Genomic DNA, 19743 nt, shown 5'->3' with positions numbered 1-19743 from the left:
GCATCTGACAGGTTGGCTATTTCTTCATCACTCAGTTGTATTTTTTCTGGAGCTTTGATCTGTTCTTTCATTTGGACTATTTTTTTTTGTCTTGTCTCAGCTGTTACATTGAAAGGGGTAAAGCCATAAGTATTTGCCAGGGTCAGGCAACCCACATCCTGAATTGTGCTGCTATATGTTGGGGAGGGTTCTGAAAGGGAACAATGGCACTTGCTAAGCTCTCCACCAGCTTTCAGTTGGCTTTCAGTCACTACCTCCTCTACTCACAAGCAAACTGGGCCCTTCTGGTGCTGATTCCCAGGTGAGTGATCTTGTGTATGTTCTAGAACCCTGTGGATCTCTCCAGCAAACTCTCCTATGAGGCTGGGGGTTTCTCCTGCCACCTCAACCCCCACAGGTTTTTTCATTCAGAGGTTTTGGGGCTTTATGTCCCCACACTGGAACCGTGGATTGTGCATTCTGTCTTGCTCCCTAGTTGTTCCTCCTGGATTATCTGCATGCAAATGTGGGACCTCCTAGTCCTCCAGCTACCACCTTGCTGTGAGCCCTCTCTACCCCAACTGCCTGTCCCCACCCCTCCTACAGGTCTGGATGAATGTTTCTTCTTTAACTCCTTGGTTGTTTTACTTCCACATACTTTGTTTTTCTGGCAGTTCTGATTATTTTTTGTTTTTAAATTTGTTGTTGTCCTTCTTTTGGTTGTGTGTGGAAGTATAGTGTATCTACCTACACCTCCATCTTGGCCAGAAGGGCTATAGCTCTATATGCTTAACACTAGTTTCATATTTCTTACCTACAGGTTCACTTTCACTTGTCTTTCTTCACTAATTTCCCACTTTTAAAACATTTTTAACATACTGAACTTGCTTACAGTATAGAGTTCAAAACCAAATTTATATTGAAGCACTCACATGATGCCTTTTAAAAAAGATATAAATTCTAATAGGATCACTGGCACTATTATGATAATTAACGCAGACTAGGTTAAATTTACAGTAGGTTTAGAGGACCATGGACTTGTAATACTACTGCATTCGAAGGCATTGATTGGCTGATTGTCTATAAAAGGAGATTTCATTGATTTCTGTCCCTTCCTTACTTTAGAAAAAGCCCTTGAGATAGAGCAGTCATGTCCACCCATGGCTGACACTCAGAAGTACCATGGAAGACCTACCACCAGCAGAGCCACTACCATCTTTGCCTTAACATGAGAACCCAAAGAAGGTAGCTCATTAAAAGATATCTTTCTTTATGCCAAAAATAATCTTTTAGTGATTATTAGTGATTAGTAATCATAACCACTAATCATTTAGTAACAGTGAGCTTAATTCACCTATTACTATAACTTCTAATATTCATTACTGGATGTACAATAGAACTCTTTTGGAAAGGTATAAGTTAGTGTCTTCTGTCTACCAGACAACTTCTGCCATAATCTCAGCCCATGAAGCGTGTCCATTTCAAACAATAAGTTCAGAATAAATTCTGTCCTCTGAAGCTCTTCAGGCCTTCCATGAGCTCTGTGCCTTAAAGCACATCCTGTCTCCTCTCCACAGAAACTTTTCTCTGCTTACAACCAAACCTCACATTGTGTCTCATAACCTAAACCACAGCATCTGTTTGTAAAAAGAAGTTCAATTCATGATGTTTTTAAATTTTTATTTCTAAATAAAAAATAAAAAGCTTAAAGGATTTATTTGGCTTTCAATAAAAAAAGTTAGTTAATCATACCAAAAAAGGATTCATAGGGCTTAAGATCTTGGAAGCTCATCAAGGTTCATTGTTTGCATCTCTGTGCAGGATCGCAGAGTCAGGTGGACTAGCTCATACTAACCAAATAACAGAACAATGCCAGGCAAACCAGAAAGCCATGGTGCAAATTTCAAATAGCAAATTTCTCCCAGGTACACCAGGGTTCTGGGAACATAAAAATGTACAAGACCCCTTTACAGGAGCCTGGAAGGCGCAGTAGAGGAGGAGAGTATTGCAGCACTTAGTGTAAGTTCATAAGAAGAGTCCATTTCAGAGTCTCAAGAGCAGTGTTACAGAAGAGGTGACATAAGATGGATGGGAATCAACCAGGCTAAGTGATTTGTAAAGGAGGTGGAAAGAAGACCATGGGTTCAGGGCCATGGATGACATGGCACATTTAGTACCTGCACATCACTCTACATGGCCAGAGCACACAGTGTAAGGATGGGAGTAGAGGGAACTGAAGCTGGAGTGCTAAGAAGGGCAAAGTTACAAAGCTCTGAGTTGGTCAAGGAGTTTGAATTTTTCATGAGTGCGTGGAGAGGCCCTGGGCGATTTAAGTGAATTAGTGACATATCACATTAATTTTACAAATCTTACTCTAACTGCAGTGTAGAGAACAACATGGAGGAATTTGTTGCTGAAGGCACCAAAGCAGGCCCGTGGATACATCCATGCAGTCATCCAGATGAGCAATGGTAATGGCTGGAATGATGATAATGTGGATAGAAATCAAGAGAGCTGAACAGGTATTAGAGACACTTCGGAGGAAGGCTCATGGGACTTACTGATGAAAGAGTTGTGGGAGAGAGCAGAAGGAGGTATTGAGTTTGACTCCCAGATTCCTCGCATCTTGCTTCTTCCTGAAGAGAAGATGCTTGACTTCCACTCTGGACATGTAGAGATTGAGATGTTAAAGAGTGTTGATACAGAGACATCTAGGAGATGGTTTACAGATAAATAAGATGAGAAAGGGAGAGAGGAGATATGCATTGGCAATACAGATTTAGGTTTCACTATATCAAAGACAATAATTGAATCATGAAAGTAGATGATAGCCTGGAAAGAATGTGTAGAGGAAAGTTTAGAACAGAAGCCTAAGGGATACCAACATTTGGGGGAATAGCAGTGGAAACAAACAAACAACAATAACAATACAATAGCAAATGAAGACTGATAAGAACAGCCAAAAAGTAAGAGGAAAACCAGGATAAATTTCAGAGAATTTCATCAACAGTGTTCAATGTTGCCAAGAAGTCAAATAAGAAAACAACCATTTGGAGCAGCTGGGTTTATTATTAGAGAGGCCAAGTTGCTTAGAAAGAAAAGTTTCTGTGCAACAAACAGTTCAGGCTGACCCCAGCTCATAGTGAGATGAGGAAGGAGATGGAGATGAAAGAAAGGAGACTTGAGCATATACAATACAAGACATGCATTAATGAGGGAAAAGAAGGAAAGAAGAAACTAAAGTGTCTTTGTATTGTTTGGGTAGTGCTAGAGACACCCTGACAAGTTTCTCTAGTTTCCCTTCTTTTTAAGCCTTACACAGATCATCTTTGGACGGGACCATCCTATATTCAAGAAAGCTCTATTGAGTTGATTTATATTCTTGTCATCTTTATTATTATGTAGTCTTTGGACCTCCAGGATACCACCTCTCACCTGTAGGTGGGCCTGAACAGGCCTTGACTCTTCAAAATGATTCCTTCTCCTATATGGATTGAGCCTGGGGCTATACCATGGTATTGAGATGGTTTGAGTGGACTTGAACATACAGCGCAGCTCTAAGAAGCTAGGGGAGTTCTGAAGTTCAGAGGGATAGACCAAGTGTTATAACAGGACCCAACAAGTGGGTCATCAACAGAAAATTGGAATACATTGCATTTTATTTACAAAATGGAGCCAAGACATGACTCTGGAGGACAAGTTGTGCTGACATCTTTGTTGAGTCAAGGAGCCTTGTTCTCACCATAGTGTTCATTTCTTAATATCCTTCCATTGGTGACTTGGTCCATTCTTAGGCAGGGTGTTTGCATTCTCATTTTTATCTTAGAATATCAGTATTTCCAATTTCTGGTTGTAATGTACTTTAATCAGACGCTGACTCAGGTATAGAAGAAAGAAGACACTCAGATAAATGAATGTGAAAATTTATTTAGACTTTTACTTCCACTTATAATTGTAACAACATGTGTTATGCATCAAAAAGCCTTAGCCTGAGGCAGTTGCTATAGCAGACTATTGCTTACATAACCAATTATCTCAACCCCACACATTCAGAGCTCAGGCCACTAACACATTAGAGCTGACAGAAAAAGATCTCATAAAAATGTATCAACACATATTATAAATGTAAAAAAAGTCAGCCTTTACTAATACTTGGAGGAAAAGGGAAATCAACCTTCTAATATGAAGATGACAACCATTTTCCATACATAACATTTTTCTTAATAATAAAAAAATGTAACTGGCAAGATTTTTTCTTCAGCAGACTAATGTACATTCGCAATATAAAACTCCTACATAGCACTAAAACATAGATACAGGTTTTGAGGTGGGAGGCAAATAGATTTAAAATAAATGAAAATCCAAGCCTCTACTAAAAAAATATCAGAACCAAGAGAGGCAATGAGAACCTGACATAATACATACTGAAGGTCACTTATGCTGACAGTCCTAGCCACGATTATGCAGGGCCCCAGGATGACTTCTAATGAACAAAGTCATCACTATTTAACACATAAAGCAATCCCTTCCAGAGCCCACAACTTAACATTGCTTCCAAAAGTCAGGAGCAAAGAACCCTCCCTCTCTATTCTTCTGAAATTTCCAACTCGACCATGTTTATTCCATTACAATCCAAACTTGGCTGAACACTGAAAATTATCTTTTAAAAAATCAGCCTTCATTGAGAGCCTGGAAATGAGATCAGTAGGCCACAGGTCATTTGGATTACCCCTCCTCTCTTCATCCTTTGCTGTCCTCACCCACACCTTCAAATGAGTACAGAGAATACCCAGAAGTCGGCCCAAGGGCCAAGCAGGGGGTGGGGGTGGCTCATACAGTCCACTATGCAGAAATGCAAGGGACATTTCAAAGTACAGTCTGAAATGAAGCAGCTTGCAAAAAAAAAAAAAAAAGAGGTGGGGGTATATTAGGAATGAATAGTACTCAAATGATGCCTTCCAAATAGTGTGGTACATTGTTAAAACAATGGCCTGGATGTGAGGGATTTGAGGTTTCCATCAACTGCAGTCTTTCTAGTTTCCAATTCCCACTTTAACATGATAAACTCACATAGGCAATCTCTAGGACCTTTCCACTCTAGAACATTATGTCTTGGTGACTCCAGAGCTTCAGACTTTTTGTCTATGCATTCTCTCAGAGAAGTTCCAGTTGCACGAGTTCCCAATGAAAATGTGTTCATCAGCTGTGGAGACCTGAATTCCATTTGTTTGTTGCTGTAATCACTCTGTAACTCTTTTTTCACTTGTAAAATATTTCTCAAACACATCTGAAAGATTTTATGAGGAAATATAACAAATGAGAAAATTCTTTAGGAAACAAGAGAAAATTTCCTGTCTTTATCTTCTAATTTCACATTTCAAAAGCTATTGGCATCACCATGTAGCAGTAATTCCCTCAGATATCAAAGACAACAGTAAGCACCTCATTTTTTTTTCTGCCTATGAAGTTTTCCCTGATCACTTTCAGACATATTGCAACCCTGAAATAAATGTTTTATAAACTATTTAAACTCAAATGAGGAATACTCTATTGCATTTCAAAAGTCTAGGACTTGCATCAAAAGAATTGATGATGCAGTGAAGCCTGGCCAGAGAGGTTGTTGTAGCCCCATGATAGGTCCAGAATGCTGCTGGTGGCTCTGCAAATCACAGTGCCTTTCTTCATGACTATTACCTGACCTTTATGAAAACTGTTTTGATGACTTGTTGTTGTTTTTTTTTTTAAGTAAAGTATCTACAAAAGGAAATATAGCTGACATAGCATTTAAGGATCCAGAATAGAAATGGACCTGTTCCAACTGGGCAATGTTAAGGAGACTGATTAAAAAAAAAGATGTGTGTATACCCCCTCATCTGTGAGAGAGAAGATATTGAAATTGTTTTTTTAAGATAGTTCACAGGTGACTTCATAGTCGGAAACCATTTTAATTGTAATAAATACACAAAAATCAACTGGGAGGAGAAATGGAGAGCAGGCTGCCCCATAAAAAGTACATACATGTAATTTTCTGGAATAACACAGGGCCATTTCCTAAAAGAAAAAAAGATGACTCTAATCTTTACAATCCCAGAAATGCTCAGAATGTAAACTTACATTTAATGGAATTTTATTATTGTTAGAACTGTATACATAAACATGCTCAACTTCCTCTAGTACTTAAAAATGGAAATCTGAAACATGAACCACAAATTAGACACTGGCTAACTATTCTTAGATTACAGCTCAATCTGTATCATAAATGTCACATATCATATTACATATTATGTCATATTGCACAAATACCAATGATATTTTGAAATACATCTCCAACTTTCCTAAGGTACAGTTAAGAAACCATGGCATTTTTACTTTATTTTTCATCTTTATTGACTTTGTTGGAGTGACACTGGTTACACAAAGTATACAGGTTTCAGGTGCACAGTTCTATGTCATATCATCTGTGCACTGCATTGTGTGTTCACCCCCCAAGTCAAGTCTTCTTCCATCGCCACTTATCCTCCCTTTATCCTCTTCTACCTCCATTCACTCCCTTCCCCGGCAAGCTCCACAGTGTTGTCAGTGTCCATGAGTTTTTTCATCTCTTTTTTTTTTTCTTTTTTTGCTCAATCCCTCCACCTGGGAACTTTTGTCATTGTTTTACTTGAATTTATGTTCGGCTTATTTCCTTATATTAGAAAAGAGTATTTGTTCAATACTTATTTTCTTAAATGCCTATCAAGAGCAAAGAGAGAAATTAAGTCATAATCATTTCACATTTTATTAAATTAAATAAATACTTAACAAATATTCATGTGGATCACACAGTATCTCGAAGGCCTAATTTGTGGTTCCGATGAGGTTTCCTTCCTGAAGCGATAACCACATCACAGCATGTCATGGGTAACCTAGGTTGGGTGTTTCCGGACTTGCGGAGGATGAGATATTTAATGCGTTTGATGTGAGTCATAAATGTAAATATCCACTGCTACTGGTTCTGTGCTTCTGGATCCTCTGCGCCGTCATTGTAGAGGACTCAGCGCCACCTAGTGCCCACTGAAAGCACAGTTGGAGCAAATGCATGATCAGAGAACCAACTCATACTGCAGTAAATAACTAAGGTGTACCGGCACGGTCCATTATTTCCTTTACTTTCTGCATTACCACATTTTGAAAACTTCGGATCCTGCTTAACTCCACTGTTTTTCAAGTGAGCTACATCAAGTTGAACGCCATATAACCTTTTGTAATCTCTTAAAGGGTTAATCCCATGTTTTGCTCTATCGCAGACTTGTGTTGCTACGTTTTTATCGCTTGCAGCTGACATTGTGTAAACATGTGTGCAAAATGAGAGTTTTCTTATGATCCACTTGAAATTACAGCATGCTTCTCACAGTACAGCATGTTCTTCATTAGAGTCAGAACTGTTGTCATTCCTCCCTATTTTTGATCCTTCTATTTTTCTTTTTTTTTTTTTTCAGATTGTCTACAAAGCCTGGCTGTGTTCCCAGTACTTTGAAGTCGCACAGTTTAACTGCAGAAAGACAATTCCTTGCAAGCAATACTGTTTGGAGGTTCAGACAAGGTGTCCATTTATATTGCCCGACAATGACGAAGTCATCTACGGGGGACTCTCCAGTTTCATCTGCACAGGTACAGTGTACCCTGCAGAGGCAGGGGTTTGTCACCCAGCCTCTGATGGTGACTTTGCTTTCTTGTGTGATGTCTGTTTGCTTTGTGGCTTCCTTCCACTGACGTAACCTTGAATATATGGCTGGTAGTTTTCCATGCTTTCCTTCATAGGGCCCTGAAGTGACTTGACTTAGAAATGCCACATTATCTATAGACTACTTGTGACCACAATTATTAACTTTGTAAAAGGATAATTCTGAGGGTGAAATGTCAGCAATCATTAGATATGCTTCAATTTGACTCAGAGTAGGTTGGGCTCCATCTACATTTCCTTTGTATTACCTGAGACTACTAGACCACAACCTCGAATGAAAGGTAGGAACAGATGATGTGATAAGGCCAGAAAAAGTTTTCTTTCAAATTGGTAAAATGTTTATATCTCACATCTGTTTCCTGAGAAGTGTTATCTTAAATAAGCATCCAGAGCATAAAGAAGTGTCCACCTAAGTTATTTGTGTTTATATGTGCATTTTTGTATTAGAGCCACATAATAAAGGCCAGATATAATTTTATCTTGTATTTCTCATTAACAGTGTTTACATCTTTCAGAAAATGATTCCGACTGGACAACATATCAAAGTCAACATTCAAATTCCAGATATTTTATAACTATTACATAATTTAGACACAGAATAAATTGTAAAGGATAGAGTAGTAGCTTCTGTTTTGAAATCGGTGGTGAGCAGACAAGTAGAACAAAACATTTTGCCTGGCATGTGATCTTCCAAGTTGCTGTGCCGTGTCTTCTTGGGGAAATGGTGCTGTGCAATATCTTTGTAACTAGATGCTTAAATGGTACCATGTTTTTGTTTCAAGTTTTAGGAATAAATTGCACTGTTACAAGTATTGAGAAACATGAAACCTATCTTTTTATATGACTTTGTGAAACCCCTCTGAGACAGAGTTGACATATTGAGATGCTCAACATGAGAACATGCCAAATTATTTCTAGATCACTGTTTACATGTCTGTCTATTAACCATTCTGTGATAAGCTATCAAGAAATAGCCCACCAAAGTTCTCCAGTAAGAACATGCCTACAAAGTGGATGAGTATTTCTTATGCTGGGAAGAACATGTGACTGAAGGTTAGGAGACATACACTTTTGTTCTATTTCAATTATGCACTATGTCTGAGTCACCATCTTTTCATTAGAAAATCAGTAATAGCAACACCCTTGATACATATTTTCTGTAAGGATTACAGATAAGGGGCTGCTGGTTCAATTCCTAGTAAGGGTATATGCTTGGGTTGCAAGCCAGGTCCCCAGGAGGGGCCGTGCAAAGGGCAACCACACATTGATGTTTCCATCCCTTTTTGTCTCTCTCCCTTCTCCTCTTTAAAAATAAATAAGTAAAATATTTTAAAAAATATTACAGATAAGGGAGAAACACAAGGTGTGTCATCAATAGGCCATAGCCATTTTACATAAGAAAGTGGTTTGTGAAATGTAAAGCGATTTGCCATTAATTTTTGTTGTTCCACTAATTTGGTGCTGAGATCATTTTTCAGGTAGCTCCTCTCTGTTGGAAGACAGAAGGAAAGTAAAATAAATAAAAGGAGAAGGAGAGGGAGAAGGGGAGGAAGGGGAGAAAGGGAGGAAAAGAGGGAGGAGGGAAGAAAGAAAGGAAAGGAAGGTATTAATATCTTCCTTTAAATGCATGTCCAAATTCAACAGACACAGGCTATTAATTCATTTGACATTCACATAAAAGTTTTAATAAAGGGTCATCAAGTTAAGGCCTTCAACTCAGTGATTATTTGAGGACTTTGGAAAAATTCATGGAATTTTATATAAAGGTTGTGTGTTTGCTTATTCGCATACATTTTTTTTTTTTAACTAGAGAAGTTCAGTAGTTTTCACCAGGGTCTCAAACTAGACTACAACCTCAAGTGAAGGGTAAGGTAGTTAGTTGCCTTTCCCTACCTTCTACTATTTCTTAATCTTTTATATATCTATGAGAACCTGAAATACAGGTTTGAATGTTTACCCCCCTTTCTTTGCCTGTTTTCAAGGCCATTAGAGAGCTAAGAGGTGAGATTTACTCTCTTCCTGCACAGCCTGAGCAGAAATCCCATATAAATTTTCAGTTGTTTTTGAGTTTTATAAAATCAGCCTTTTCATAACCATAGATACATCCTGTCTTCTCTCAAAGACAGGAAAAGAGAGTTGCCATTTGGTCCAGGGAACAGTGCTATTGACATTAGAAGCTTTCAGGAAGAATCTCATCACTGAATATCGGGTGACCTCACTCTTCTTTCACTACAGTTAGTTGGGCTCATTTTCTTTTTATTACTAAAAGCCGCAAAAATGTAAAGAAAACATTCTGAAGCTATTTTATCCTGAAGTTCTGTGAAATTTTTCAGCAATAAAAGTACTGATTTTCTGGTTCACTCTCTTTTCTAAAGTGTGATCTAAGCATCTTTGAAGAGCTGTTATCTGTCTTGATAACTAGCAGCCATCATCTTCCACCTCAGGAATCAGGAGTCCCTTCGATGCTGCTGCTGGACCTGAACAAAAGAAAAATTTCTGCTGGTGCTATTACTTGATACCTTATCACTACTGATGAGGGTCCCCCAAGCAGGCACCCAAATAGTCTCTGTCTGGGAAGAAGTTGGCCCAGAGAACAGTTCTCAGGGACCACTGGTTAAATCTGTGGAGCCAAGTGACTTGTCACATTTCTAGGGAAACTAGTAAGACTTTTAAGTTTGTTTCCAGACATTATCCCACAATTTTGGAAGCTTCATCTTTTACAGATGGACATGAAGTTCCAAAACACTCACCTCTTAGATAAGTTAGGAGTGAATGTAAGTGATCTCAGATGACTATGCATTTTGAATACAATGTCTTCTGTACTCAGGAACAACTAGAACAAATATAGTAGAGAAATAGTATTTTTGCTAGTTGCACAGTTGCTGCAGACAACCTAAAGCCATGTGGAATGGCTTGCTCATAGTAACTTTTAATGTTTACAAGTAATAGCAGATCTGTTGGGTGTATTTCTCATTGCAAGTAGGTACAATGTCAGTCACCAACCACAATTCTATTAAAGGGAAATTGCCCAGTGGGTTCGTCTTAATCTTGCCTGCAGTAATTCCTCTTTTTAAAAAAATAATAAATGATTTTAATTCCATTCTATATGCTTAAAAATATAATCATTGATCATCAAGAGTTGAAAGAATAGATGGAGTTTCCTTCAAATTCAACTTATTTAATTGCAGTGATTTTCCTAATACAGCTGTATTGGAAATACATCCAATTCACAGCTCCCAGAAGGGTAGAGATCCCTTCTAAGAACCAACCTGAAAAAAGTATTCAGTAAGCACATAACCACATATGGCCTGTTGCCAGGTGTTGTCCAACTGAGGACCAATTTTGTTCAAGGTGCTTCTCCATGGTGACAAACCAGTGGTGTGGGGATGCCTTTTCCTTGGAGGCCTCCGCATCCAGCCTTTTTGAGATGGAGAATTATAGAACAACCAGTTCTTTTGTTCTGATAGGCTTTTACTGATGCTTAGGAATCCGTATCATCCACAAAAAAAGTACATTTCAGCCCTTGGAATCAGTGAATCGATTAGAAGATTCAAAATTTCTTTAAATAATCCAGTGTTATATATAATTTTGGTAACAGTTATTGGATTCAATATCTAGAATATAATTTCTTTGTAATGCTTAAATTACTTACTCATGTCCTAAATTTGGGTGTTTTAAATTTTTATGTTTTGATCATCTGCTACTTCATGTGTCTATGTTCATCTGAAAGCCTATAAAAAAATTTAAGAAACCTGACATATCTGATAATACATATCTATTACTATACAGTGTCTTTGACTGAGGATGTACAGAAGGTCATGACCAAATGTTCTAACCACAAACCTAGACAGCAAGAAGATCCTTTCTTTTTATGATTTATTCTGCTTTCATTTTAGGAGACAAAGGAAAGTCACTCTGCCTGAGATCTCTCTTAGTTTTTATGTTAAAGAATCAAACTGACACATAACTGAAGGAGTGTTTTAAAAATCAATTAGAGAGGCACTCCGAGGCACTGTCAGGGGAAAGCCTGCCATTTAATGTTAGTCATTATTGAGCTAAATTTTTTCAAGGTGGGTTTTGTTCTCAAACTCATTCACATAATGCACTGCTAGTTAAAAACTTGATTTCCCTATCTTTAAAGTGAGAGGGTGGAATCGTTGGTGGATTCTATGTTGTCAACCCATCACTGTGGTAATTATGCGGGCTTCCCCTCTGCACACTCCTTTCTTTGTTCTAGAATCCCTTAGGGAAATTCCTGATTGCCTACCGGCAATAGGGAACCAACATTAAGAAAACAGAAGTAGCAGAGTATCACAGGCTATGGGTGCTATGGTAATAAATATTATGAAAATTCTATTTGAAAGATAAAATAGACTCGACATGATTTGCTGCTATATTTTTCATAGAGAAATTATTGAAAGAAAAAGAGTAAAAGCTGGTCTGCTGGGGGTTACTGACAATTGAAATAAAACACATTTTGATAATTTCATGTAAATTTTGCGTTTCATTTTTTTAGCTGTGAGAAGAATGTTATGTTTCTGCTTCTTGGGAAAATACTGTGGGCTGTTTTTGTTACCTTGACAGGCCTGATAATGATGTAATGGAGAACGTGTGCCCTCTGGTGGCAGTACCTGTGCTACTGCAGAGGATCCTAAGTAGATCATTGCCTGCAGGCAAGAGAAGTAAATAATCAATTGAGAGAAAAAGGAAGGAAAAAAAATACTTCGACGTGCATATTGACCAAATTAAAAAGAAATTTCTTAATGTTTGATGCCTTATAATTCACATGGCAGAGTTCACAACTATGAAAGATCATTTCCAAAATCCAGTTCTGACATCACTAGGGAGTTGATAAAGAATTTTAAAGGATAACTTAAAAGATGTTCTCATTAAAGGAGTATTTTAGTGGAAAAAAATTTGCTACTCATAGATTTAAATTTGTACATCTATGCTGTTTTTAATTTCTGTATTTTCCCTAGTGTGTGAATATGTTTTATTATTTTCTAAAATGAGGGTGTTTCTGAAAAAAGAGTGATGGAATGACACTTCAGTTATAGCACAATTTCAGTTATAGTCACACAAAATCTTTTCATAAATAAAAATTAAGGACAAAAGAAGAATGTGAAGAGAGATGGTATGGTCAGAATAAAATAAAGAAATATGAAAATAGGTTATTAAAAAATAAGGCTGAAGTAGCTTTCAAGTGTTCAGGACATCTTTGCTCATTAAAACACTGTACTTTTTGAGGTTCATTCAGTTTCTATATTTAGACTTGAGTTCAGACCATTCATACTCAAGACTGTCTTCCCTAATTGCATCTCCCCAATGCATTCCAAACAACTGGAGTTTGCTTTGGGCAAGGGGATGTAATGTAGGACAAGAGCTCTGGGGTAGAAATTAGGTTGTCTGGATTCTGCCAGTAACTATGAAATTTGGAAAAGTGACGCCCAGCAGAAAATTTTGTTTCCTTGTCTGCAAGTGGCTAGCTAACAGTTCTGAGCCTCTGGAATACTCAGTTCACTATGTTGTTGAGAGTAGAATCCTCCAGAACATGGGGACTTCTCGGGTCCAGCATGATGATACTTGTGGAAGGATGAAGTGCCACAGCTTCAGAGGAAAATGAAGGAGACCTGCTTGCCCATGATGTAGTAGAAAGCCATCTGAATGATCTGTGCTAGAGGGTCAGGAAGAATTTATAGATAAACTCATCTACCTCCAGGGTTGCTGATAATGCAGACCATACCTTTCCAAGCCAGTTCACTTAGACAAACTTTGGGGAAATCCTAACATAACCCTATCTAAAGGAGAAATGAAAAGGATTAGACCAGGAAGAGTTGTGAAAACTATGCCTGGAGCACTTGCATGGCCTGGAGTGGACTCAGCTCCACAAAATGTCCAGTTTTGATCACAGTGAGCCCTGAGCTTGTTGTTCCATGAGGCCATGGAGGACCGAGCCTGGGCCATTTCCTGGCCTGTCACCAGGTAGGCAAGCACTGCAGATAGACTGAGAAGAAAACTCTGCTCTTTGATGCCATCTTGGGAGGATCCTAGTGACATAGGGCCCACAATTGTCTGTTAACCTACAGCAGAAGCAACACTTTTTTGTATGTGACAGATATGACCAGTGAACTCTCTAGGATGAACAGCCACCCTTTGCTCAAGCGAGAACTATTGAATGCTGCCCTAACAAAGGGGCAGCACAGAGGACCCTGGACCATGAGTTGGTTAATCTGTGCTTAGGTGGAAATTGAATCAAAACATTTAGAGGTCTTCTCTGGAGCAAGAGAAGGGATGAAACAGACATCAACGTGTAGGTTCCCCAGAACTCTAGCAGAGCGATAAGACTCAGAAATGTGTACAAGTGACATGGTAGCAGTTGAAATAGTAAGTCAAAAGAAGAATTCTAGCTCTGGAATTCCAATTTAGAATGGTAAATCAGGCAAAGAGGGATGTCCCAGAACAGGTTCAGTCTTACTCAGTAAAGGCCTTTACCTATTTTATCTACAATTGAGCATCTCTGTGAAGCACTTATTTTCACCTGTATCTGTTTTTGAACTGCTTTGGATATGGCAGTTATCTCACATGATTATAGATTCAATCAGTTTCAGAAAAAGCCCCAATTACAGAAGTCATCTAGTCTGATGTTGCTTTACACAGGATTAAACAGAGCCTCTTACCCACCCCCAACCTGTTATTGCAGAAACAAGAATAGATTCACATTTCCTGGCTATTAGTCCAGCGTTTGAATCACCAGTGGAACAGGAAATGACCAGTCGGTCCATCCTGAAATTAGCCTGTAAGCAAATGTTTCCAGACTGCAGAACAGCTGGAGAAAGTCCGTCAGCTGGTGAAAGGAGATCAACCCACAGCTTGCAGGCTGCGCAATGCCATTTTCAACAGTTCAACACCATGTCCTGTGGTCAGGACATCACATTAGAAATGAAAGTGACAAGTATTTGCTACCTAGACCTTTTTTTTTCAGATAAAGAAAGGAGACGTGTCTGGTTCACTGCTGTGTGGAAAATGTGCGTAGGTGGCTAAATTGTTTAGTCGGATCAGTTAGTAATCATTCAGATTGCACAGATACAAGCATATTAGTATGAAGGGTAATGACAAAAAAAACAAAACTCCTAAAATGTTTGTGCAAATAATCTTGTGAATTTAAATGACCTTCTAATTTGTGTCCTATGGGGAAATAATACATTAAATAAATTTTAAAATGGAAAATTAACCAGTTTTTCTTAACTGTGAGATATTTTTCAATGGTTTAGCTTGAAATTACCAGATGAGATAGCTATTGTGAGTCATAATTTCCAATTTATCAGATAATCATAATGTCTCCATTTTACAAAAGAGTATTAATTAGTACATGTCTTCAGTGTGCGGTTTTCTTCAAATTAGTAAAATTTAGAAACTCAGTTTTTATACTCATAATGCAATAATTTTTCAAAGTAATTTTTGAAATTTTGTTTGGAGATTATTTTTTATATTTGCAGCGTTCTCTTTGTGGTTTGGGAAATTTATCTGAGTGTGTGTGTGTGCACAGAGGCGTATCACCATATATATTAATTACATGTAGAAAATTTACATATAAATTCACATATACTAATTTATATATAATCAATATAGTTAAATTTCACAAGTAATGTAGATAATTATAAGAGAAAATATTTTATGTTTAAAAATTGAAAATCAGTTTTTAAATGCTGTTCTTAAATTAACTTTAAAGGCAGTTCCAAAAAAAAAAAAGGAGTGAATCCAATTTAAGAAAAACATCATAGATGGAATAAATGAGTAAATTCCCAAATGAAAGAATGAAAATACAAAGCCCAGCTGAATATAAAATTCTAGAATGCTATTTTAATACAACACTTTTATTGCCTCTATTACGTAATGGGCTGTATTTCAGCTGTGATGTGTTATCCTTTCATTGACCAATTTATGCTGTTGAAAGGATGATCGCATCAGGCAGGACTCTGAAAGTACTGACTTCACCACAGGCACTGATTCCTACCAGTAAGTGTAGGGTTCATGGTCACCTTCATCACTATGCCCCCTTTTCCAAACATGCCATTATGAGAGGGGAAAAAGCTTTGTTGGGGTTGACTCAGGAGCATTTGCCAACATTCAGTTTTTCTCTGTATGTGTGGCTTGGAAAATCCCAGGAAGTCCAACTTCCTCCTTCTAACTTTGGGAACAAATGTTGCAAGGGAAATTAAGATACCGTAACTGCAATCACAAGGGAAATAATTGTTTCCAAATAGTATCTGTTTCTTATTGTATCAGAAGTTTTTACAGAGATCATGTGAAAACATAGACTGTGAAGAGCCAAAGACTATCTCTGATCTCTTCTAAAATGTGTTATATGTGCATGTAAGTCAATAAGTCAACATTTCTACAAACAATGTCGTATTTTAAAGGCCAGCTTTTGGGGCCTGGATAAAAAGGCAAAACAGTTCTCAACAGTCATCTGTTCTCTTGCATGTGATGTCTATTTATGTGTTTGATAGGCCTTTTCACTGCTGCAGCATTTGTTTTAACTGTGCCCCAACCTCCCCTTCCCTTCACCCCTCACATAATTATAGATTCAGTCAATTTAAGAAAAATATCATAGATAGAATAAATTAGTAAACTCCCAAATAAAAGATTGAAATTACAAAACCCAGTTGAATATACAAAATACAAAATACAAAAATACCCAGTTGGTGCCTTTCTATCTTGTAGTTTGCAAATAGAGTTGCCACCAACTGCATATGTGAATAGGAGCTAAATCATATGCCACACTAACGTCACTGAGACTAAAGCTACTGGCACTACAGGGTGGGTCAAAAGTAGGGTTACACTTGTGCAAAACATAGAATTTATTCTTGTATTATTTATTAATCATTGTATTATTTTCCATGCAAATAACTGGCAACCTACTTTTGCCCACCCTGGATATACACTTGAAATAAATAAATTGGATTTACTTATTTTTGAATTGGTAGTTTATACACACAGCACAAAATTTGAAAGATGCTAAAAAATGAAAATTAAGCCAACTCTTTCTTCTCTTCAATGAGCAGTTATTGGTTAGAGATTTATCACAATTGAATCAGGTCCTAATTGATAGTCATTTTGGTGATTTCTAATCTTCAGTTTGGAGGGGATCGTTTCCTACACTTGGGATGTCATCTGTAGGCTAAATACAATATCAAGAAGTGGAAGTGGACTAGCTGCTATCAAAGAGTCTGTACATTTAAGTGTTTGAAAGGTATTTGCCAGGCAGCCCATTCTGGGAACAAATCATATGCCTCTCTCAAAAACGTAATGTCCTCAGGAGGGTCCCTAATCTCTTTCATGGGGCTGGATTTGACCTTTGTCGCCCCACCATCCCCCACCAGCCTCACTATTTCCCTTTTGGAACCCAACACTTCAAATGCCAGCCAATGTGTTAGTTCTCTCTGCCTGGCACCCTCTTCCCTCAAGTCTTAACCTGGCTAATCCTTCCACAACTGGCCTTCCATTAGGGGTCCTTGCCAAACTTCCCAGGTCTGGGCTAGGCACGTATATGCCCACAGCATCAGTGCTTCCAGCTCAATAGCACATACTGTGTTGCATAGCACTTAAAAAAATGCAGCTGGTCTGTCTCCTGCCCATCTCACAGTGAGTGTGTTAGGGCAAGGTTTCATGTAGTTTATAACTGTATCCTCAGTGCCCACAAGTATCTGTTGTAGTTAGTGCTCAATAAACAAATATGGAGTGAATTAATCTGTGGGTGACAACCCAAAGGAATCAGTAGTGGTCCTTGTTAAGAGTGAGAAGCCCTCCAAGGTGAAAGAGAAACCTCTGGAAGGCAGAGTGGTGTAAGTAATGCCTTGAGGGACTGGCAGGTGTCTTCTGACTGTATTCATCTGTTGCACATATATAATGATCTACACAAAAGGTGATGACAGTTAGATGCACTTTAACAAAACCTCTCCCCTTTGGAGTGATAAGAATATCAATATTTCATTTTAAAACTATTTTGTCTCTCACATTCCATCCGTCTGTCACATAAATTGTATAAACTTGTGTTAAATTGAGTTCAGATCATCATTCTGTGACTTGCTTACTCACCTGGAATACTGGGATTTACAAAAGAAAAGCCTAACAAGTGATGTGACACCTTACATAATTCACATTTTAAATGGGTATCCCAAACCAAGTGCCATGGGTCAAATTGTGGCTCCTATATCCCAAATTCATATGTTGAAGTCCTAACCCCCAGTACATCAGAATGTGACCTTATTTGAAAATAGTGTCTTTATAGAAGCAATGATGTTAAAATGAGGTCACTGGTAGGGGCCCTAATTCAATACTGATTAAACTATCTATTAATTTGGTAGGCTGCCATAACAGGATACCACAGATTTGGTGTTTTAAACCACATAACTTTGCTGTCTCACAGTTCTGGAGGTTAGAAACCCAAGATCGAAGTGCTGGTGGAGTTTGATTTTCTGAAAGCTTATCCCATGGGCCTCCTTCTTGCTGCATTGCACATGGTCTTCCCTTTGTGTGGATGCCCCTGGTACCCACATGCTTTTCTATATGGACACCAATCAGGTTGGATTTGGGTCCACCTTAAAGACCTCATTTTAACTTAATCACTTCTTTAAAGACCCTATCTCCAAATATGGTCATAGATTGAGGTATTTTGAAGAAGTTGGGGCTTCACTACATCAATTTTAGGGAACATAATTCACCCCACAACACTGTATTTATAAAAAAGGAAGATTTGGGCACATCGACCCACACAGTAGGAGGACATTGTAAGGTGACTGATTAACAGCCTTTCCAGCACCCTGATCTTGGACTTCCAGCCTCCAGAATCATGAGAACATATACTTCTGTTGTTTTACCCACCCAGTCTGTTGTAATTTGTTACAGCAGCAATGCCTAGCAAATTTAGAATAAAACAGATATATTTTATTTGTTTGTTTAAGAGTAAAATAATGTCAAACTCTTATATGGACACAAATTGTTTGTACTTCAAAAGTTTTAGAGGATTAGAGGTGGGGAAGCAATAAAAACAATTAAAAAGGCCATGAGAGAGTTCAGCCCTTATATATATATAGAGAGAGCAATAATGAAGAAGAAAGAGTATCAACCTATACAGATAATTTTTAATTGTAAAATAAAATTATTTTTTACAAATTTTATGACACACCTTTTGAAGGCATTTAAAAACCACAATGAATTTGCAATGCTGTTGTGTGTCTTGGGTCCAAGTTTTCATGGTTCAATATTTAGAAGACTTTAAACCTGATTCTGTAAACCCTTCATCTCAGGAAACTACAGTTAGTGAATTTTTATTTGGGGAAATCTAGCCATTCTTGTACTTTCTGCTCAATATTGCTGTTAACTTAAAACTGCTCTAAAAAAATCAAGTCTGTTAAAAGGGGGAAGGGCTTTCAAAAAAACCAAGCCAAGTAAACTTTCTGTCTCCAGATAAATTGTCTTTTATTTGGGAATGTGTTTGTTCTAATCATTTCTAGCCTACTCTTGTGGTATTAAGAAAAAAAAATACAACCTAATAGTTTTATCTTATAGTTCTATGAAATTTGTGGATAGCTTTCAAATTTCTAATTTTTTTCTTATAAAAATGATTTATTACTCTGTTGATTTCTATTATTCTTTCCACAAAGAGATAACTTTTAAAAGCATGGAGAGATTTTATCAATAAAAACATCAAGTTTATTAACTCTTATGAGCCCCATCAATTAGTACAAAAGAAGCAATTGTGAGCATACAACTAGGGGAAACTTCATATGTAAAGTCATGGAGCTTTAGAGCTGAAAGGGCCCAAACTGTTCTCCAGCTCTCTTGGGTGGGCTTCACATTAGCTCCATGGACTATTGGGTTTGGACTATTAAGGAGAATTGATATATCTTGGACTGGTTCATTGAGTGCATATGGTGACTACTCAATGTCTGCATGAATGAAGAAGAGGTAGGGCTTTCTTGACTTACATTTGTTCAATAAGACAGTTAAACAATTACATCTAGTAGATAAGAAAACTA

At 37.7% G+C, this 19743-nt stretch overlaps 1 protein-coding gene across 3 annotated transcripts in view; it reads left to right on the top strand.

Moving 5' to 3' along the window:
- Positions 1 to 19743, top strand: part of NALF1 (NALCN channel auxiliary factor 1) — a 605598-nt gene that overhangs the window by 562252 nt on the left and 23603 nt on the right. For 2 of the 3 annotated variants that reach the window (XM_045821476.1, XM_045821477.1), the window contains exon 2: positions 7458 to 7629. In XM_045821476.1, coding sequence (XP_045677432.1) covers positions 7458 to 7629 — 172 coding nt within the window. Of the gene's footprint in view, positions 1 to 7457; positions 7630 to 8201; positions 8380 to 19743 lie in introns of those variants that run through there. The other variant, XM_045821479.1, reaches the window with a different exon arrangement.

The sequence above is a fragment of the Phyllostomus hastatus genome, unplaced genomic scaffold (assembly GCF_019186645.2).
Source record: "Phyllostomus hastatus isolate PE091 unplaced genomic scaffold, TTU_PhHast_1.1 phas_scaffold_46, whole genome shotgun sequence".
Taxonomy (NCBI): Eukaryota; Metazoa; Chordata; class Mammalia; order Chiroptera; family Phyllostomidae; genus Phyllostomus; species Phyllostomus hastatus.
Note: the sequence above shows the minus strand (reverse complement) of the source record. Positions and strands in the feature narration are given on the sequence as shown.